Below are 21,789 nucleotides of genomic sequence, written 5' to 3'. Positions count from 1 at the left end.
ACATTGATATTAGTATATAGGCATACTTACTACAAAAAGTATAATTTAAAATATACTTGAACTTTACTTAAGTATACTTTATAAAATAAACTTGAAGTAGGCTATAGGCTACTTGTTTTATAAGGAGACTTCTGTGTGCATGCATGTAATATAAGTAATTTTTATTGTTTCATTGAATCATCTTTCTATTTTTTTGGATCATGAAAAATCAGAATGGGAATGGAGATGCAGGTGTCTCCAGAAAATTATGACTTTCTCAGAGGTACAGAGGTCTATTGCTGCTTCAGTTTAACAGCAAGCTTTTTTCTGTTCTATGCTAGTTATGTCATAATTAAATAGGCTACAGCATGCATTACAAACTTATACAAAACATATTATCTTGTAGCAACCCCAGTGTTTACAAGACAGTGGTTATGAAACGAGGAAGGAAACGTTCAATGTAAATGTCAGGCTGAAAGTCTAAAGACACAGCTTCTTCATCTCGGCTCAAAACAGGAGGTCTCTTTTGCAGCGGTTCATACTGTCCAAAGCCTGTAACTTTCAGGAACCATGGTGAAGACCATTAAGGAACACCTGGAGGATACTTTTGAGGATCTGGGGGAGGAAAAGCTAAAAAGGTTTAAAAGCAAACTGCGCGATCGCAAGCCTGAAAATGATAAACTAATTGTACGACAAGCTGCAATCGACAAAATTAAAGACGCTCTAGATCTCGCCGATGTAATGGTGAACACTTTCACATCGACAGGCGCTGTTCCTGTAACAATCGAACTTTTAACGGCTATTAGAGAAAATAAATTGGCAGAGGAGCTCAGAGAGAACACGAGAGACGGTAAGTAAACTGTTTTGAATCGATAGAGTAGACAAAGTTGCCAAGGCCGAATCTTTATTATTATTATTAATAGTATTATTTTCTTTTTCTTGGTGAAGAAACTGCCTGAAACTTAAGAAACCAAAAATAGAAGAATAGTGCACTTTTTCAAGATTTAATAATTATAATTTTTTTTCCGTCTTTTTTGTTATTGTGTGTGCAAATAATTGTTCCCCAAAAGTAGCCCACTAATTCGTTAAATTATTTACGATTCCTATTTCTATTTGTAGGCCACTCTAGACTTGAACTTAATTTTACTTTCAGTTTCCTCCGTGTAACGCCCATTAAAACACTTGATTGCAATTTTTGAAGAAGAGAATATAATCTTAAGTAATCTTAGTAATCTTTGTTGTGCACACTGAGGTTTGAATGTGAAACGTGGGGATTTGCAGCAAGATAATCATTAATCATCAACTTCCTTTTGTTTTTCAGTAGCGCCAGTTGGTCCTCAACCAGGCCCGAGGGCTCCATCTAAGGGTGAGTAAGTCTAGGTTGGTAAGGTAGGTTCTCTTACGAGAGGTTCTCTCGTATTGCGTAAGCTAGCTTACGCTGCGGGAAAGATTCATCTTTGCTGAGATATTGAAGCCAAAAATTATTTCATAATTTGTATCCATACACAACGCAGTTCCTCTGCGGCAGACCTAGAGCAGGCTAGCTAGCAGCTCATTGGTTCGCTCAGAGAGAACTGCTTAAGCCTATGGGAGAGCGGGGCTGAACCCGCTTCCAATGAGAGGCGCCCGCGCGCTCATTGCGTCATGGCCCGCCAGAATGGGCGTGGCTATGGTGTATATAACAGTCTCTCCCAGGCTTATATGTTGATTCATTTCATCTTCAGCAAGCTGCACGCTTCTGCTGTCCTGAGAAAAGCCGTCGCCGTCGAAAAGGCATCACTCTAGCGAGCTCCCGGACCCTGAAGAAGCCGGCCGTCTTCGCCACCTTCAGCCGCCCTGCAAGCTAGCGCCATCCGACGACTGTATCCTTCTCTATTATATCTAAAAGAGCCGAGCGTCTTTTTAAAGATGTCTCGTTTTTCCTGCGGCTCTTGCCGCGCTCGTCTCGAGGACGGAGACCGCCATGTCATCTGCGCTCTCTGCCTGGGACTCGAGCACGCAGAACTCGCTCTCGCGGATGGAGGATGCGACTTCTGTGAGAGCCTGCCGTTGTCGTCCCTGCGGGCACGACTTCTGGCAGCAAAATCCGCTCCCGCGCCGCCTTCCTCTTCGCCGCGTAAGAAAAAACGCCGCTCCCAGAGGCCGCCGGAGCCCCCAGCGGAACAATGCGGGCCGCCGCCGCCGCCTCCCGCTTCCCGCTCTCCCTCCCCGCCCCTGCCGGACATACAGTTGCCGCCGAGTGGCCGCTCTGTCGCTTCCGATGACGCCGCGGAGGAGAAGGACTCCTGTTCACTGCTCGCTTCTGACAGTGAAGAATGGTCATCTCTCGGATCCACGAGAGAATCGGCGGGGATCCGCGCCGGGATAGAGGAGGAACTAATGCGCCTCCTCGCACAGGCCGTCGAACGCCTCGGTCTCGAGTGGTCTCCTCCACCCGAGCAGGCCCCGAACCGGATGGACGGCAGCTTTTTTCATCGGCGCTCGACCCCCGCGTGCAACCGGGCCGCTCCATTCCTGCCTGAACTTCACGCAGAGCTGACGAAGTCCTGGAGTGCCCCGCTCTCGGCTAGAAACCGCTCTGATATATCCGCCTCGCTGCGCTCGGTGGACGGAGCCGCCGAGAAAGGCTACTCAGCCATGCCGCCCGTCGAGGACTTGGTCGCCGCACACCTCTGCCCGCCCTCTGCTAGATGGCGCTCTTCCCCCGCGCTTCCTTCGAAAGCTTGCAGAGCGACCTCGAGCTTTCATGCTCGCGCCTACGCCGCCGCCGGTCAGGCCGCCGCAGCGCTACATTCAATGTCTGTCCTCCAAGTTTTACAGAGCGATATTCTCCGTGAGTGGGCCGAAGGCGGTAGAAACCCCTCCCCCGCTGTCACGGATCTGAGAAGTGCTACGGACCTCGCCCTTCGCGCCACTAAAGCCGCCGCACAAGCTCTGGGGAGATGCATGGCCAGCCTTTGTGTTGCCGAGAGACACTTATGGCTCACGCTCGCCGACATGGGAGATTCTGAGCGCGCCGCGTTTCTTAACGCGCCCCTCTCCCCGACGGGCCTTTTTGGATCTGCTGTCACGGGAATCGTCGATCGCTTTTCTGAGGTCCAGAAAGCTACTCAGGCGATGAATTTGTTTCTGCCCCGCCACGCTAGCTCTTCCGCGGGCCGCTCTCGCGAGCCTCCTGCCAGAGCTCCACCACAGCGCCCCCCTCCGCAGACTCAAACAGCCCAGCGCAGACAGGGCGGCCGCCCTCGCTCTGACAGCCGCCGCAGACCGCCGCCCCCACGAGGCCCGCGACCTAAGATCACGCTGAAGCCTGATCATCAGAAGTCTGCCTAGCAAAGTCAAGAAAACGACGGTGCTCTCCCGCTGCGGCCGGACCACCGTCAAAGCTTCGCCCTCTGCCAGTCCTCGTTATTTCGCCGACTGCTGTAGTGTTGACCGCCACAAACAAGCCGGTGTCCCAGCCCGCTTGCGAGCGACAAAAAGCCGTTTTTACGGCTACCCAGAGAAATCTCAAAAAGAGAAAATTTGCCAGTTGTGTAGAAAACGTGCCCACAATCATGTGCTCACCCATACACACAAGCATAACATACCCCGTGTCTCTATCAGAGCCCCATCACATGAAACGGGCACAGCCCGCTCTAATATCAGAGAACATAAACACGCCCACGAGCTCGTGCGCGTGTCCCCTCTCTGCTCGCTCTGTTTCACGGCCCATAGACTCCTCTCTGAGTGCAAATCCCGTTGCCACACACATTCAAAGCGCGCCCACACACTGTGTCCAGCCCGCTATGTGCAGCAATCAGGGCGATATAGCCATTCGGCCACTAGCCGCATGCTCCAAAGCGTGGGAAGCCATTCCAGGCATTTCCCCGTGGGTGCTAAGCATTATAAAGAACGGCTATCTGCTACAGTTTCGCCACCGCCCGCCTCGTGCGCGCGCGCGGCTCGAATCTACTGTCAGCCCGCTGGCCGCCGGCACGCTCCGCTCAGAAATTGCGACGCTGTTGCAAGAGGGCGCCATAGAGAGAGTCCCACCATCTATGACCGAGTCTGGGTTTTACGGCCGTTATTTTCTGGTTCCCAAGAAAGACGGCGGCCTCAGACCGATTTTAGATCTCAGGTCTTTGAACAAAGTGCTCATGAAGAGACCGTTCAAGATGCTCACTACCAGGAAACTCCTCGCGCAGGTGCGTCAGGGGGACTGGTTCATCTCTCTAGACCTGAAAGACGCCTATTTTCAGATCCAGATAAATCCCCGTCACAGGCCATTCTTACGTTTCGCCTTCGAGGGTCATGTTTATCAATACGCCGTTCTCCCGTTCGGCTTATCTCTGGCGCCCCGCACATTTACGAAGTGCATGGATACGGCGCTCGCCCCCCTGCGGAGCCAGGGGCTGCGCATATTGAATTATCTGGACGACTGGCTGATTTTGGCCCAATCACAGACGGAGCTTCTGTCGCACCGCGCAGTTCTCCTCGACCATCTGAAAACGCTGGGCCTCTCTGTCAACTGGACAAAGAGCTCCCTTCAACCCAGTCAATCGATTTCCTTTCTAGGAATAGATTTGAACTCGGTCACGATGACGGCTCGCCTGTCTACACAGCGCGCGCGCAGTGTACAGCGACTGGCCGCCTCGTTTCAGATGGGCACCCGCTCACCTCTGAAAACGTTTCAGAGGATGCTGGGTTACATGGCCTCAGCCTCCGCTGTGCTTCAGCTGGGCCTTCTGCACATGCGTCCGCTTCAGCTTTGGTTAAACAGCCGTGTACCCCACCGCGCGTGGAACACGGGCCGCCAGCTGATCAGAGTTACGCAGACATGTCTCACGGCGCTGCAGCCATGGACAGTAGCAGAATGGTTTCGACAAGGCGTCACGATGGGGACCTTTTCTCGCCGAAAAGTCATCTCGACAGATGCATCCAACACGGGTTGGGGTGCAGTCTGCGAGGGCTCACCGGCCTTCGGCCATTGGTCGACACAGGAAAGCCCCTTACACATAAACTGTCTGGAAATGCTTGCGGTCGAGAACGCGCTTTCGCGCTTCCTCCCGCTCATTCGGGGACACCACGTCCTGATCCGTTCGGACAACATGGCTGTGGTCTCCTATCTCAACCGTCAGGGCGGTGTCAGGTCCAGGAATCTCTTCCTACTGACACACCGCATTTTAGTTTGGTCTCAGAGCCGCCTGCTCTCGCTCAGAGCGACGCATGTGCCGGGCCATCTGAACGACGGCCCAGACATACTGTCCAGGAACCTCATCTCCTCAGGAGAATGGTCCCTGAACACACAAACGGTCCAAATACTGTGGCGGCTATTCGGCAGAGCAGAAGTGGACCTCTTCGCGTCAGAAGAGAACGCTCACTGCCCAATATTTTTCTCAAGGAGCGAGGACGCGCTAGCCCAGGAATGGCCTCGCCGCCCGCTCTATGCATTCCCTCCGATCGCTCTGCTACCACAGGTAATTCAGAGGATCAGGGACACACGCCACTCGGTGCTCCTCATAGCCCCGCGTTGGGAGAGTCAGAATTGGGTTCCGGAGCTCACTCAGCTGTCGCAGACAGCCCCGTGGCCCATCCCAGTCAGAGCAGATCTCCTCTCTCAGGCTCGCGGCACGATCTGGCACCCCCATCCACGGCACTGGGCGCTACATGCATGGGTGATCAACGACTATTCGTTGATTTGCCAGAAGGAGTAAGAAACACTATCATACAGGCTAGAGCACCTTCCACGAGAAGGCTCTATGCGTCTAAATGGTCTGTGTTCTCAAAATGGTGCACCGACAAACATCTGGACCCACGGTCATGCGAGGTGCCGTCTTTGCTTGTTTTCCTTCAAGAGATGCTGGACAAGGGCAGGTCCCCCTCCACTCTCAAGGTTTACGTGGCAGCCGTCGCGGCGTTCTCTGAACCCCGACGCGCTCAGTCCCTGGGCAAAGACGAGTTAGTCATCCGCTTCCTCAGGGGAGCTAAGAGGATGAACCCTCCGCGCCCCCCTTCGGTTCCTATCTGGGATCTTTCTATAGTTCTCGAAGCTATGAAAGCACCCCCGTTCGAACCGCTCGAGTCTGTGGACCTAAAATACCTCTCGCTCAAAACCGATTTTCTGACGGCTCTGTCCTCAGTAAAACGCGTGGGGGATCTTCACGCGCTCTCATCCAGCGCCGCGTGTCTCGAGTTTGGTCCGAATGATTCTGTTGTCATTCTCAAACCTAGACATGGCTATGTCCCGAAGGCGATTGGTACCCCGTTCAGGGCTCAGATTATTTCCCTATCGGCTCTGCCTTCATCCGATAGTGAGCGCGACGCCAATCTCCTCTGCCCGGTGCGGGCTCTGAGATTGTACACTTCGCGCGCTGCCGTGTTCAGACGCGCTGAGCAGCTTTTCGTGTCGTTTGGGGGGCGCACCAAAGGTCTGGCCGCCTCTAAACAGACACTGTCTAGATGGATAGTGGACGCTATCGCCTCTGCTTACGCATCTAAATGCCTGCCCTGCCCTCTGGGCATCAGGGCGCACTCCACTAGAGGCATGGCCTCATCGTGGGCATGGTCCTGTGGAATTTCCATTCATGACATCTGTGTGGCCGCGGGATGGGCCTCCCCGTCCACTTTTGTCAGGTTTTACAACTTGGAAGTTCCCGCCTTGCAGGCAAAATTACTAGCTGTCTAAACGACCAGCTCCCTAAGAAGCTGCATTACTGGGAGTCCCTCACACAACCGGTTCGCCCCTTGTGCTCTCCTTAAATGCTTATACACTTCATGTGCCCGCTCTGCCGGCCTCATAATACATTCACTCCACGTTAAAAATCCCCCGGTATCACCCTGGGATTCATGAGTGGATTCATAGCGCGCACGGCGTTGACCAGGTGTTCCCGCAGCGTAAGCTAGCTTACGCAATACGAGAGAACCTCTCGTAAGAGAACGAATCGGTTACCTAACGTAACCTCGGTTCTCTCTAGAAGAGGGAACGAGTATTGCGTTCCCGGCCGTGCTTGCGCTACTAGCGTTTCACTTCACGCTGAAATAAATCAACATATAAGCCTGGGAGAGACTGTTATATACACCATAGCCACGCCCATTCTGGCGGGCCATGACGCAATGAGCGCGCGGGCGCCTCTCATTGGAAGCGGGTTCAGCCCCGCTCTCCCATAGGCTTAAGCAGTTCTCTCTGAGCGAACCAATGAGCTGCTAGCTAGCCTGCTCTAGGTCTGCCGCAGAGGAACTGCGTTGTGTATGGATACAAATTATGAAATAATTTTTGGCTTCAATATCTCAGCAAAGATGAATCTTTCCCGCAGCGTAAGCTAGCTTACGCAATACTCGTTCCCTCTTCTAGAGAGAACCGAGGTTACGTTAGGTAACCGATTCGTTTTAAATCTCTCCACTCTTTGGTGAAGACAATTAGGGTGTTCATTTATAACCTAATAAACTTAAGTGCGTTCATAACTTCATATATGACCAAATTAAAAATATTAATATGAACTCCATCATCAGTATCCTCACAATCTGACCACATGCATGTTTACATCTCGTTCATAGCAGAACACTTCATCGATAGGAATGAAACAGAGCTGATAAAATGAGTTCATAATGTGGACCCCATCCTAGATGAAGTTTGTCAGAAGAAAGTGTGGGAAAAAATAAATACTCTAAACCCTAAGTAGATTTACACAAACTGAGAAAGTCAACAAGCGTTACGTTGTGCCCCGCTCTCGCCTTGACTAGACCGGTTTTCTATCATGTTAGTGAAGAAACTGCCTGAATCTTAACAAACCACAAATTAGGAGAAGAGAGCACTTTAACAAAGTTATGTATTATGAATTTTTATTAATAAGCCTATAAATAGTTGGAAAGCTAAAACCAGTTCTTCAGAATGTAGGACCGGCTCCATTTACAAGTGAAGCTGAAAGGATTTCAGCTCTCTCTCTCTCTCTCTCTCTCTCTCTCTCTCTCTCTCTCTCTCTCTCTCTCTCTCTCTCTCTCTCTCTCTCTCTCTCTCTCTCTCTCTCTCTCTCTCTCCCTCTCCCCTCTCTCTCTCTCTCTCTCTCTCTCTCTCTCTCTCTCTCTCTCTCTCTCTCTCTCTCTCTTTTTGTTTGTTGTTGTTGTTGCAAATAATTGTTCCCAAAAGTAGCCTACTAAAAGATTCGTTAAGAATTCAGAATCGAAAGCAAGATCCTTACATTATTTACAAGTCTTATTTAATTGTAGCCTACTCTAGACTAGAACTCAGTTTTAATTTCAATTTCCTCAGTGTAACGCCCATTAAACACTTGATTACAATATTTTGAAGAGGAGAATAATAAGGACGGAGAAAGGCCAGTTAAATAATCAGTAATTATAATAATTACAGCTGAATTCTTCATTAAAATCCCAATCCATGTATAGTTGTGCACATTGAGTTTTGAATGTGGAATGTGGAGATTTGCAGTAAGAGAATCATTAGGGTTAGTCACCCAAAAAATTAAATTCTGTCATTAATTACTCACCCTCATGTCGTTACAAACCCGTAAGACATTTGTTCATCTTCGGAACACAAATTAAGATATTTTGATGAAATCCGAGAGCTTTCTGACCCCACTAGACTGCAACGTTACCACTTTCAAGACCCAGAAAGGTAGTAAAGACATGGTAAAATAGTCCATGTGACTACAGTGGTTAAACCTTAATGTTATAAAGCGACGAGAATACTTTTTGTGCAAAAAAAAAAAAAAAAAATGTATTCAACAATTTCTTCTTTTCCGTGTCAGTCTGTGATGGTGTTCACGTTGTAAACAGTATTGGCAGGCGTCAGCACCATACGCATGCTTCGTGGTGCTCACGTGAACAATGTCAGACACGGAAGAGAAGAAAAGTTAACTTCACGTTGAACCACTGTAGTTACATGGACTACATTTTAATTATGTCTTTACTACCTTTCTGGGCCTTGAAAGTGTTAATAACCCATATATGGGGTCAGAAAGCTCTCGGATTTCATAAAACATATCTTAATTTGTGTTCCGAATATGAACGAAGATCTTACGGGTTTGGAACGACATGTAAGTAGTAATTAAGTAGGCTAAGTAATTAAAGACAAAATTTTCATTTTTGGGTGAACTAACCCTATAACCTCCTCTTGTTTTTCAGTAGCTCCAGTTGGTCCTCCTGGCCCGAGGGCTCCATCTGATGGTGAGTAAGTCTAGGTTGGTACGGTGGGTTTTAAATCTCTTCACTCTTTGGTAGGGGTGTAACAATAATTCGTGTAACAATATATCACAATACAAAAATGCAACAATATGTATTGTGGATAGTGACAATATGTATTGTATAGTTCACCAAAAATAAAAATTACTGTAAGAAAAAATTCAAGTTTACAGAGTTTTAGTATCAGTACTACATTAAACTATACTGTACATAATATTGAATATAATTACTAATGCAATGAATAGTTGTGGTTCCTGATAATGCCAAATGTCTTATGTTACCAGTAAAAAGTGGCCTACATTATTTTAAATATATCTAGTCAGTGACAGAGTGCAAGCATGTTTGCTAAAATAATTCTGTATTTTCAGCTTCAGAATCATCAATATTTTTATTCTGGTTTCAACATTGTCCTGTGCATTGAGTTACTAGCACCAAGTCTAAGCCTATTCATTTCCACACCCAATGTAAAACCAAATTTAGCATTTTAATCAAGTTATTTTTTTTTTGTTGACCTTTTACCATCTGTCTTGGAGTATCGCAATAATATCGTGAGTTCAGTTTCGTGATATGTATGTATATGTATGAGGGTATCGTTACACCCCTGCTCTTTGGTGAAGAAAATGACATTTAACTTAAGAAAAATATCACAATACACAATTCACTCGAGTTTTCTACAACTCGTTTCACAAAGCTCCAGGCAATTATCCTCAACTTCTGAGCATACAGGGACTTGTAATCTCAGGTTTCAAGTTTGTTTGAATATGATGAATGATGTGCTCATGAGCTGTGTTGTGTTTTCTAGGCTTGAAGGTTAGGCAACCACAGTCAGATGATTGGCAGAGAGAATCGCAGGTTACTCCGTGCAGCCAACCATTTAAAAAGAAAATACTTGAAGAAAATGGGCAAGAGGCAAGTATTAAACAAGTATTAATCTATTCATAAAACATTACCAGGAAAAAGTAAAATAGTTCAATTTAGTCATGTTAATAAATCACCTACACATCAGTAGTCTTACTAATGATACGACGCTAATGTTACTATTGCATGACAGTTGCTCTAGATTGCCATTGTATTAGTTGTGGTTAAATTCTGCATTAATATCTCTTGGTTGTTTTTCTTAGATTTATGAAGCAAAAGACAAGCTTGAAAGAACGCGTCTTGCCCTGCTTATCAACAACAGAGATTTTGATGATAAGGCTATGACCAGGAGAGGGGCAGAGAGAGATGAAGAGAACATGGAATGGCTGTTAAAGGAGCTGGATTATCAAGTTGTCAAGTACACCAATGTCTCTGCAGAGGTGCATACTTTTAAGTCATTTGAAGTCACATCTTATGAAATTATAGTTTTTTACTGCTTGTAGAGAAAATGATCCAGATGGAACATATATATATATATATTTTTTAAACTTTGAACTTAAAGGAGTAGTTCACTTTTTAAAAAACTTTTGCTGATGATTTACTCACCCCCATGTCATCCAAGATGTCCATGTCTTTCTTTCTTCAGTCGAAAAGAAATGAAGGTTTTTGATGAAAACATTCTAGGATTTTTCTCCATATAATGGACTTCATTGGGTACCAAACGGTTCAAGGTCCAAATGACAGTTTCAGTGCAGCTTCAAATGGGTTTAAACGAACGAAATGACTCGAAAAAAGACTCGTTCAAAATTAACAAATCTTTTTTCGAGTCATTTTGTTCGTTGAATGAACGAAATGACTCGAAAAAAGATTCGTTCATTTTGATGAACGAGTTCGAACAGGAGAGTCACGAACGTGCATTACAGAACAGAGCAAGGCGAGCATTTGTGCTTATAAAACTTAAACTTTTTTATTTATTTTTGAAATGACCTATCGTTTCGCAAGATAAGACCCTTATGCATCGTCTGGCGTCATTTAAAGCCATTTGAAGCTGCACTGACACTGTCATTTGATACCCAATGAAGTCCATTATATGGAGAAAAATCCTAGAATGTTTTCATCAAAAACCTTCATTTCTTTTCGACTGAAGAAAGAAAGACATGGACATCTTGGATGACATGGGGGCGAGTAAAATATCAGCAAAAGTTTTTTAAAAAGTGAACCACTCCTTTAAGCTAATATGTTTTTCTAATTGTAATTGTACTCTTGATTTAATTAATGGAGTTTATTTGTTTGGCAGGACATGAAGAAAGCAGTCGAGAACTTTGCACGGCGTGAGGAACATGCACGTTCAGACAGCACCTTTGTGGTTATAATGTCCCACGGAAAGAGGAATACCATTTTGGGTGTCCATTATCATACAATAGACAACCCCTCTGATACTTTCCCTGTTGATGATATCTACCGTCATCTGAACTCTAAGAATTGTCCGGCTCTGCGTAATAAACCAAAGGTTATTCTTATCCAAGCCTGCAGGGGAGGTATGAAAATGACTAAAAATACAATTGTTTATTGTTGAATTCTCAGGACATCATTGTATATTATTAACTCGCCATTGATTGTAGTCCTATTTGAAGAAGGCTGACACACTCTTAACCAAATCTCTGTTCAGGGGAGCATGGCCGCGTGTGGGCCAGTGACGGGGAGCCTGATGAGCCAGTGGAAATAGAGGGCGATGACTTTGTGCACAAGGAGAAAGACTTCATTTCTCTGATGTCCTGTACCCCGGGTAAAGAGTTTTCTTTCAAATTGAGTCATGAACCCAACGGTTCTATATAAAACCACATGGACCCCTATATAAAACACTTAAGAGTGTAGAATTAGTGTATAAGAGTGAAAAATTATTTATTTTATATAAAATAGCTCATTTGCATTCAACTGAACTTTATTTATTATTATTTGAAGATGTTTCTCAGTGTAAAACTAGTATAAGCGTGAAAAGTACACAATATCCATTTCATTATTGAGGAAAGTCTGAAAGATCCTAACTAATGATTTTTTCCTACAGAAACCAAATCTTACAGGCATGTGCAGAATGGAACTTTTTATGTGCAATACATAGTGGATGTGTTCACGAAAGATGCACACAAGGATCACATTGAGGAATTATTCAGGAAGGTAAATCACATGCTTCTGCAAGAGCAACTTGTGTGAATTATGTTCCTTTGAAAGGGTCAAAAAAAAAATCTGTGTGTACATTGCCATTCAAACGTTACTTTCGTGCATGCCACAGATGTTTATGTTCTCCTTTTACAGGTTATTAAACGTTTTGACAGTTCAGATATGCCCGGGAGCTTCAGGCAAATGGCATGTAAAGACAGAGCATCGATGGCAAAGTTGTTCTACCTGTTCCCTGGACTCTGATTGTACATGCATTTCTCTCCTCGTCTGTGAATTCTTTAGACCCTTTATGTGCCTTTGCATCTCCAGCAAATCCAAAAAAGTCTTTCCAGATGTCTGAAAAAATAGTTCTTTAAAAAAAAAGAAAAACCTTAATTAAACAACTTTTTCAATTTACAAAGGAATTTACTTAAATGTTTTAGCTGCATTTCCTCTGAGGAGAAAACCTGTAATACATAATAATTCGCAAATGTATTTTCACACAAACAATACTTTATCTTGTAAATAAAGGTAACCTACTGTATAACCTACTGAAAATTTCTAAGGCCCTTGAATTATCATCATGATCAAAACCGTGCTGAAAAAATCACATGCTTCTGTCCTCTGATTGATACTTTTTAACAAGTAAAATACCTTTTAGTCTAATTCTAAAAACATCCCCCTTCAGTTTGTGGCACATGTGTCCTTTTGCGAAATCTTTACTGATTTTTAAACATAAGAATAACTTTTATATTAGTAATATTTATAAATAAACACTTCCTGGAATGAAGAAAATTCAGTTAGGTTACTTTTATCTAGGTTATCACTTTTTAGAAAAAAATCATGTTAAATAGTGATTATCAAATATGATACATCAGGAATATTTACACAGTTGAGACAAATGTCATTTAAAATAAATGGTTTTGCTAATGTTATATTTATAAAAGCTAGCTATAATAAATGTCATTACATTAAAGGTGCTCTAGCTTTTCTTCTAAAATGAATCCTTTTTTATTGCCTGTGTGTGAAGGGGTTGTAATCACACATTACAATGATCCACTTGTCGGGTTTTGCTATTACCTCTGAAGGCCAATATTCATATTTATATGTGAAGTCTCCGGGTCGGATTTACCGCGAAATCCATCGGATGTGACGTGCATGCGCGCTCCCGAGCCTCTCTCCTTATATACAGTATACGACGGCACTGCAGCTGACGACATGGAGTCTGATAACACGCCAAAACGACCTGCCTCCAGCACAGCACAGACTCCAACACAAACTCCACAAAAATATAACAAACAAAAAAAAGTTTTATCTGCTGAAGCTCATCAGGCCAAACGTGATTCTGATCGACTCAGGACGAAAACACGGATCAACATCGGCAGAGCTTTTGAATTATTAGTAAACTCTAATGAAATAGCAAGGTAAATTACATGAGACATGAAATTAATACAAAAGACTGTTCCAGGATAGCAAAAAGTAGGTGCTTTAGGATGTAACTTATTTTATGTACTAGATCTGTCTAACGTTACTCATCCGACTACTATCATATTGTTTATAATAAACATTTCCAGACACGTTCAGTAGCCTACAGTAATGTTACTTACTGTCTTAATGTTACACTGACATTGTTCAGTCTAGTTCACCGTTTTCGTTATCATATTATAGCCTACATTCACCTATGTTGACATTGCTGATTGTGAAAGATACACGAATAGTTAGTGAAATGCCTTATGCTAGATAACATCACATGTCGGCTAAATGCAGTCAATAACGTTATCATGGTACGTGCATGGAGCATTAGTTCAACGTCAAGCTGATAAAAGTAGCCTATTATTGTAACGTTGCAGTGGGAGTTTACATGAGTTTCCAGCATGTTGTGTGATGCTTTCCCCGTTGCGTTGAAAGTCTCCGCGTGGCCGGTAGTGAATGCTCGCTCTTGAGATCGAGCACGCACACGCACAGGAGCACGAGCCCTCTTGTTGCAATCTGAAACATCACCGCTAGAGGCCGCTAAAAAATACATAGAGCACCTTTAAATAATACAATAAGGATAGCAGGATAACACTTAAAAAAAAAAAAAAAAAAAGGTTTTTAGACATTGTAACTAAACCGGTGTCCAACCGGTGTAAACTGCAAAGTACTTTCTGACAAAATAAATGCTACCTGAAGTTTATGACTGGCCTGGCATTGAAGTAAAGCGGCTGCATTAGTTTCCAACAATACTGTTAAACTATCAACGGTTTTAGGAGTGTGGATCACATGAGGTTCACAGAGAAAACCTCAAATCGGTCACTGAAAATGAATTAAACATACCAAAGTATGCACTCTCTTGTACCCCAGTATTTACAAGACAGTGGTTATGAAACGAGGAAGGAAACGTTCAATGTAAATGTCAGGCTGAAAGTCTAAAGACACACATTCTTCATCTCGGCTCAAAACAGGAGGTCTCTTTTGCAGCGGTTCATACTGTCCGTAGAAGAGCCACGAAACTTTGAGGAACCATGGTGAAGACCATTAAGGAACACCTGGAGGATACTTTTGAGGATCTGGGGGAGGAAAAGCTAAAAAAGTTTAAAATCAAATTGCGCGATCGGACGGAAGAACCGATTGTACGACAAGCTACAATCGACAAAATTAAAGACGCTCTAGATCTCGCCGATGTAATGGTGAACACTTTCACATCGACAGGCGCTGTTCCTGTAACAATCGAAGTTTTAACGGCTATTAAAGAAAATAAATTGGCAGAGGAGTTCAGAGAGAAAACGAGAGACGGTAAGTAAACTGTTTTTAATCGATAGAGTAGACAAAGTCAAGGCCGAAGCTTTTTTATTATTATTATTATTATTATTTTATTTTCCTTGGTGAAGAAACTGCCTGAAACATAAGAAACCAAAAATAGGAGAAGAGTGCACTTTTTCAAGATTTAATAATTATAAGTAGCCTAGTTGGAAACTAGAACCGGTTCCATTAACCCTTTAAGGTACGCACCATGAAAAAAGCAAAGGAAAAATTATTTCTTTGCATTTTTTATTCAATTATGATAACAATAACAACAATCAAAAAAAAAATTTAATTAGACCTTACAGTATTTTAGATACAATCCTCTACCAAACGGTTGAGACGTCTGTTCATAATAAAAGAACAACATTAAGAACAAGTCATATTAAGTGCATTTTCTTGACCAATAAAAAAATCTGATGGCTGCTATTGATGGCTCTTACAATGCTAGTCATATAGTAATACACAAACATAGTCAATTTTAAATTATGAAATTAATAGTAACACCAGAATTGGTATTAATTCTTCAAATGTATTCTTGATATTTACCATAATACAGTACAGAAATGCTGAAAAAATGATATTGATCAAATATTTTTTATCAAATATGTAATTGAATAATATTAAAATTAATCATTTTAACAACACTAACCCTTTTGTTCATTGTAAATAGCTAATTTTACCAACATTAGCTAATTTTATTAGCTAATTTTTACTACCTTAAAAGGACAACTCAACCGTTTGGTAGAGCATGTTTAAAAAAAATTATTTGACCCTTATAAGACTTATTTTTGTTTAATTAAGTTACATAATTCTGTTTAACAACTCCTCTGAAACGATAATATGTCAACCAAATAGTCTTACCTTTAAAAGTCCCGCCGATATGCGTCATCAAAGGAGGAGCAAATTTTCGCTGTGTCATGTGCTGTTTGAAGGAACACTGAAATGGCATGCTGCTCACAGACACAGTGCCATCTAGTGGATTTTTTTTATCATTGCACAACTACACCAAACGGTAGAGATGGCTCATTCAGGTTGAGTTAAGCTTGATGCATTTTTCAATAAAATAGAGTGACTTTAAGTGTGGTCTACCAAATGGTTGAGTAGTACCTTAAAGGGTTAAAAGTAAAACGGAGAGGTTTTTCTTGCAAATTGCATTTTGTTTTTGTGTGTGCAAATAATTGTTCCCCAAAAGTAGCCCACTAATTCGTTAAATAGAAGCAGAATCGAAAGGAGAATTCGTTAAATTATTTACGATTCCTATTTCTATTTGTAGGCCACTCTAGACTTGAACTTAATTTTACTTTCAGTTTCCTCCGTGTAACGCCCATTAAACACTTGATTGCAATTTTTGAAGAAGAGAATAGTAATCTTAAGGACTGGGAATGGCCAGTTAGGCTATATAATGTAATAATAAGCTAAATTCTTCATTAATATCCCAATCCATGTAGGCTATAGTTTGTTGTGCACACTAAGGTTTGAATGTGAAACGTGGGATTTTTTGCAGCAAGAGAATCATCAACTTCCGCTTGTTTTTCAGTAGCTCCAGTTGTTCCTCAACCAGGCCCGAGGGCTCCATCTAAGGGTGAGTAAGTCTAGGTTGGTAAGGTAGGTTTTAAATCTCTCCACTCTTTGGTGAAGACAAATAGGGTGTTTATTTATAACCTAATAAACATTCATAACTTCAAAGTGCATTCATAACTTCATATATGACCAAGTAAAAAATATTAATATGAACTCCATCATCAGTATCCTCACAATCTGACCACATGCACGTTTACATCTCGTTCATAGCGGAACACTTCATCGATGGGAATGAAATAGAGCTGATAAAACGAGTTCCTAATGTGGAACCCATCCTAGATGAACTTCGTCAGAAGAAAGTCATCACAGACGAGGATTGCTGCACCATTCGTGCTGAGAAAACCCCACAAGCAAGGATGAGAGTTTTAATGCTCCTAATTAAATCAGTTGGCTCTACAGGGAAAGATCTTTTATATGAAGCTCTCAAGAAGTCAAATGTCTACCTAATTCAAGACCTTGAGGCTCGGAGATAATGAATTTTTTTTACTTTTTTACTTTAAATTTAAATGTCCATTGTTTTAAAAATAGGCTTTTTATCACATACTGCAAAAGCAGCTAAGTTTGGATGTTGTTTCCTCTGCTTTGTTTATTGGGGTTTTTTTTTCAATCAGACAACCTGTCATAAAATCAGGTCCAAAATCTTGCTTGGTAGAACAAAAACCATTACATCTTAATTGTGATGATTAAAACATAAATTGTCTTCAATTAGTCATCTTTTAATCACCAGTCAATAAACAACCAAGTCAAGAAACCAGATGTTTGTTTCTTTTCTACAAACCCTTTTAATTTCAGAAGTCTGTTTATTCTGACTCTTTATATTCCTGATTCAACCTTGCATAGGTTTAATGTCTAGTTGATACAATGTTGTACCTGATTTATTACCATGGTATATGAATCATTCTGCATTCTGCTTTACCTTAGCCAATGCAATGCTAGAAATGTCCCTAGAAATACACAGAGGTTTGTAAAAATATAGATCTATGTTATAGCATTAACGTAGTGAACCTATAGTGTCTATTAACTGAAAATGAATAAGCCTACTAACCAAAACTGTAGTTATTCCAAATACACACCACCACAAGGGTCCTTCAAGTCAATAAATCTGGGAAAAAAGATGACAAAATTACATTTTGAATCAGAAAGGTATAAATATCTTTATACACCGTCAGTCAAAAGTTTGGAATCATTTTAAAAAAAAAAGTCTCTTCTGCTCTTCTAAAATTGTGAACCATATTACATTTTAAAATAAATGTTTTATATTTTAATATATAATTTATTCCCGTGATGCCAAATCTGCATCATTACTCCAGTCTTCAGTGTCACATGATCATTCCAATATGCTGATTTAGTGCTCAATTATTATCAATTAATATTAGAAAGTTATTTTTTTTTTAAATAGAAATATTTTATAAGATTATATTATTTACTGTCACTTGAATCAATTTGTGTCGTTGTTTAATACAATTATTAATTTCTTTCTTTCTTTAAAAAAAGATAAAAAGTTAATATGCTACCCTAAACTTTTAATGGAAAAATGGCTGTTTTCAACATTGATAACAAGAAATGTTTCTTGAGCACCAAATCAGCATATAAGAATGATTTATGAAGGATCATGTGACACTCAAGACTGGAGTTATGATGCTGAAAATTCAGCTTTGCATCACAGGAATAAATTACATTTTAAAATATATTAACATGGAAAACATTCATTTTAAATTGTAATAATATTTCACAATATTACATACTGTGTTATATCAAACAAATGCAGCCTGGGAGAGCATAACATTAAAACATCTTAATTATTCCAAACTTTTGACTGCCAGTGTATATGGCAATGGTGCAAAAAAAGTAAACCTTACTTGTTTTGAGAGCGTGCAGCTTTTCTGGCCTCTCGAGCTTCGTTCTCAGCGTAGATCTTCTTATAGCAGTAAATCAGCACTCCAATCATCCACAACTGCAGGACTACGATCAACACGTACATCATGATCTCAGAGATTACAGTCGTCAGCTCGGGGTTGGCTGGGGGAGCAACAAATTCGCATATTCAAATCACTAGTTGAAATGCAAATCTGTCACCTGTGAGTGGAATTTGAATGAGTCTCACCCTTTTCTACAACTGTGAGTTCCACCTCTTTGTTTATTATCACGTGCTCCTCATTCAAAGAAAGGTACAGCGTTCGGTAGAAGGTACAGCGGTAACTCCCAGTGTCATTATATGTGACATTGTGAATGAAGATGGCACCAATTTGCACATCCTTTGTCCACATAGTCCCTTGCCACTCTAATCTTCCCTCAAAGTTTTCATGAAGAATAGTGGGGAAAGGATATTCATACTGGAAAATCTGATAGGGACAGAGATATTACTCATAAAACCATGTAAAGATTTAAACGTGTCTTTAAAGATTTTTTTCAGTTCATTTAAACTGATTAGTGTTCTACTCTGTTGTGCACTCTTAAAAATAAAGGTGCTTAGTTGGCATTGATGGAACTTTTCCATTACACACTCTTGCATGTTCTTCCAAAAAAAATGGTTCTTTTAAGAACTGTTCACTGAATTTCAAGGTTCTTTGAGGAACCCAAAATGGTTTGAAATTGCTCGAAACTTCCCTTTCGGAACCGTTATTTTTAAGAGTGTAAAATATGTCAAGCTGACCGAACAACCTGACAACAGGCTTTCTGGTCCATATAATCTCCGTACTAACATGGATATACTCCTCAGTTCCAGCTGGTTTGAAGTGCCACTCCACAATAGCAGAACCTGGCACTTCTGCTCTTTTTTTGCAGGAAATGCAACCCAACAGAAAGCTCTCTCCAGCCACAGCCTCTGTCATGGAATCCACTTCAGCACATCCAGTTTGACCTTGTGGCACTAAAATTAGACATTTTGAACAATCAAGATAAAGAGATGCAAGATTATTAGTTCAGATGCATTACGCAAAGATGTTATGGCAGTGGAACATTTTGCAGGCTAGATCCTCAAGACTGAAGAACATCTTGATACAATTATACACTCACCGGCCACTTTATTAGGTACACCTGTCCAACTGCTCGTTAACACTTAATTTCTAAGCAGCCAATCACATGGCGGCAACTCAGTGCATTTAGGCATGTAGACATGGTCAAGACAATCTCCTGCAGTTCAAACCGAGCATCAGTATGGGGAAGAAAGTTGATTTGAGTGACTTTGAACGTGGCATGATTGTTGGTGCCAGAAGGGCTGGTCTGAGTATTTCAGAAACTGCTAATCTACTGGGATTTTCACGCACAACCATCTCTAGGGTTTACAGAGAATGGTCCGAAAAAGAAAAAACATCCAGTGAGCGGCAGTTCTGTGGGCGGAAATGCCTTGTTGATGCCAGAGGTCAGAGGAGAATGGCCAGACTGGTTCGAGCTGATAGAAGGGCAACAGTGACTGAAATAACCACTCGTTACAACCGAGGTATTCAGCAAAGCATTTGTGAAGCCACAACACGCACAACCTTGAGGCGGATGGGCTACAACAGCAGAAGACTCCACCGGGTACCACTCATCTCCACTACAAATAGGAAAAAGAGGCTACAATTTGCAAGAGCTCACCAAAATTGAACAGTTGAAGACTGGAAAAATGTTGCCTGGTCTGATGAGTCTCGATTTCTGTTGAGACATTCAGATGTTAGAGTCAGAATTTGGCGTAAACAGAATGAGAACATGGAACCATCATGCCTTGTTACCACTGTGCAGGCTGGTGGTGGTGGTGTAATGGTGTGGGGGATGTTTTCCTGGCACACTTTAGGCCCCTTAGTGCCAATTGGGCATCGTTTAAATGCCACGGCCTACCTGAGCATTGTTTCTGACCATGTCCATCCCTTTATGGCCACCATGTACCCATCCTCTGATGGCTACTTCCACCATGTCACAAAGCTCTAATCATTTCAAATTGGTTTCTTGAACATGACAATGAGTTCACTGTACTAAAATGGCCTCCACAGTCACCAGATCTCAACCCAATAGAGCATCTTTGGGATGTGGTGGAACGGGAGATTCGCATCATGGATGTGCAGCCGACAAATCTGCGGCAACTGTGTGATGCCATCATGTCAATATGGACCAAACTCCCTGAGGAATGCTTCCAGCACCTTGTTGAATCTATGCCACGAAGAATTGAGGCAGTTCTGAAGGCAAAAGGGGGTCCAACCCGTTACTAGCATGGGGTACCTAATAAAGTGGCCGGTGAGTGTATATAGGCTATATATATAATATTTTCTTTCTTTGCTTATCATGCATCTTCAATTTTAATATTTTGAAAACGTTACTGAGCAATAAATCTAAAGATAAATGTACAGGATCTTACATGGAGAGACTAACACTAGCAGCATACGACTTAACGAGGGATTTTATTAATGCAGTCTATATAGCCTAATAAATAATGACAAATATAGGCTAACATCTGATGACTGTACTAATATGTTAATTATCCACTCCAATAATTGTATAATGATTTGTATAATGGCCTCGAAATAATTGTATCATTTTAAATAATTTCACTCTTGCCTGTTTTTATAACTTACCTTGAATAAAAAAGATGCTGAGAGCCAAAAATGAAATCATTCTCATTGTCATTTTCACAGTTCACGCACAGCTGTAGCTGACCGATGCATTCATAAATCGACTCTTTGAAATCGCTTCCTTGTCCCACGTTTCTCTTCTCTTCTTTATTATCACGGTTTCTTAAACATTACTGGGCTCAACATCCTCATTTTCTCGCATTTTAAATCAAACTCTTCAGTTGATTATCCTAAAAAATACATTTAAACAATCTTTCAGCCTTCAAATGATTTCAAGAAAGCGTTTAGAGCTTTAAAAATATATCACGTCACACTAAAAAACAGTTCGTGTCTTGCAGCAGACTTTGACGTTTAGGAGAGCTAAGTATAGACCGTGTGAATCCTTGAGCTTGCAACTCAACACGGAATTTGAGACGTGAGATTCGGACGAGCGCGAGCGCGAGCGGCGTCCAGTTGCTATACGATCACCCAATCATCACGTGGCATGCCGTTTTAACATTTAGTCCCTTGAACTATTTTCTATTTAGGGCCCAAGCCTTGAAAAGGCGAAGGCCCTATTGTTTTCCTTAGGATTATTATTAGGGCCCAAGCCCAAAGGGCGAAGGCCCTATTGTTTTCCTTAGGATTATTTATTATTAGGGCCCAAGCCCAAAGGGCGAAGGCCCTATTGTTTTCCTTAGGATTATTAGGGCCCAAGCCCAAAGGGCGA

The 21,789-nt window shown here is 42.1% G+C and overlaps 3 protein-coding genes across 3 annotated transcripts; 2 read left to right on the top strand and 1 right to left on the bottom strand.

Annotated features, from left to right (window-relative positions):
* The first annotated feature begins 538 nt into the window (after positions 1-538).
* Positions 539-12,716, top strand: caspa (caspase a). The gene is made up of 8 exons (XM_056266220.1): positions 539-829; positions 9,100-9,141; positions 9,959-10,065; positions 10,278-10,454; positions 11,312-11,552; positions 11,684-11,800; positions 12,080-12,189; positions 12,328-12,716. The coding sequence occupies exons 1-8, from the start codon at positions 550-552 to the stop codon at positions 12,433-12,435; spliced, it is 1,182 nt and encodes a 393-aa protein (XP_056122195.1). The 5' UTR covers positions 539-549; the 3' UTR covers positions 12,436-12,716.
* A 1,899-nt stretch (positions 12,717-14,615) lies between these two features.
* On the top strand, positions 14,616-17,130 carry pycard (PYD and CARD domain containing). Its single transcript, XM_056266219.1, has 3 exons — positions 14,616-14,946; positions 16,493-16,537; positions 16,747-17,130. The coding sequence occupies exons 1-3, from the start codon at positions 14,676-14,678 to the stop codon at positions 17,007-17,009; spliced, it is 579 nt and encodes a 192-aa protein (XP_056122194.1). The 5' UTR covers positions 14,616-14,675; the 3' UTR covers positions 17,010-17,130.
* Positions 17,131-17,294: 164 nt separating this feature from the next.
* si:ch211-225p5.8 (uncharacterized protein LOC555567 homolog) lies at positions 17,295-21,501 on the bottom strand. The gene is made up of 5 exons (XM_056266218.1): positions 21,084-21,501; positions 19,239-19,405; positions 18,641-18,878; positions 18,396-18,555; positions 17,295-17,638 (listed from the first exon to the last, which is right to left on the bottom strand). The coding sequence occupies exons 1-5, from the start codon at positions 21,133-21,135 to the stop codon at positions 17,593-17,595; spliced, it is 663 nt and encodes a 220-aa protein (XP_056122193.1). The 5' UTR covers positions 21,136-21,501; the 3' UTR covers positions 17,295-17,592.
* Positions 21,502-21,789: the final 288 nt, after the last annotated feature.

Source organism: Rhinichthys klamathensis, unplaced genomic scaffold (genome assembly GCF_029890125.1).
Source record: "Rhinichthys klamathensis goyatoka isolate OS25496 unplaced genomic scaffold, OSU_Roscu_1.1 h1tg000246l_1, whole genome shotgun sequence".
Taxonomy (NCBI): domain Eukaryota; kingdom Metazoa; phylum Chordata; class Actinopteri; order Cypriniformes; family Leuciscidae; genus Rhinichthys; species Rhinichthys klamathensis.
This window is presented reverse-complemented; position numbering and strand designations above follow the sequence as displayed.

Excerpts from the sequence above, each read along its gene's own strand:
- caspa (XM_056266220.1), top strand. The coding sequence starts at position 550 with ATGGTGAAGACCATTAAGGAACACCTGGAGGATACTTTTGAGGATCTG. Across the intron at positions 9,142-9,958 it reads CCCGAGGGCTCCATCTGATG|GCTTGAAGGTTAGGCAACCA; the intron begins GTGAGTAAGTCT and ends TGTGTTTTCTAG. Across the intron at positions 11,553-11,683 it reads TATCCAAGCCTGCAGGGGAG|GGGAGCATGGCCGCGTGTGG; the intron begins GTATGAAAATGA and ends ATCTCTGTTCAG.
- pycard (XM_056266219.1), top strand. The coding sequence starts at position 14,676 with ATGGTGAAGACCATTAAGGAACACCTGGAGGATACTTTTGAGGATCTG. Across the intron at positions 14,947-16,492 it reads CAGAGAGAAAACGAGAGACG|TAGCTCCAGTTGTTCCTCAA; the intron begins GTAAGTAAACTG and ends CTTGTTTTTCAG. Across the intron at positions 16,538-16,746 it reads CCCGAGGGCTCCATCTAAGG|CGGAACACTTCATCGATGGG; the intron begins GTGAGTAAGTCT and ends TCTCGTTCATAG.
- si:ch211-225p5.8 (XM_056266218.1), bottom strand. The coding sequence starts at position 21,135 with ATGACAATGAGAATGATTTCATTTTTGGCTCTCAGCATCTTTTTTATT. Across the intron at positions 18,879-19,238 it reads GAACTGAGGAGTATATCCAT|ATTTTCCAGTATGAATATCC; the intron begins GTTAGTACGGAG and ends TGTCCCTATCAG. Across the intron at positions 17,639-18,395 it reads GCTGCACGCTCTCAAAACAA|ATTTATTGACTTGAAGGACC; the intron begins GTAAGGTTTACT and ends CTTTTTTCCCAG.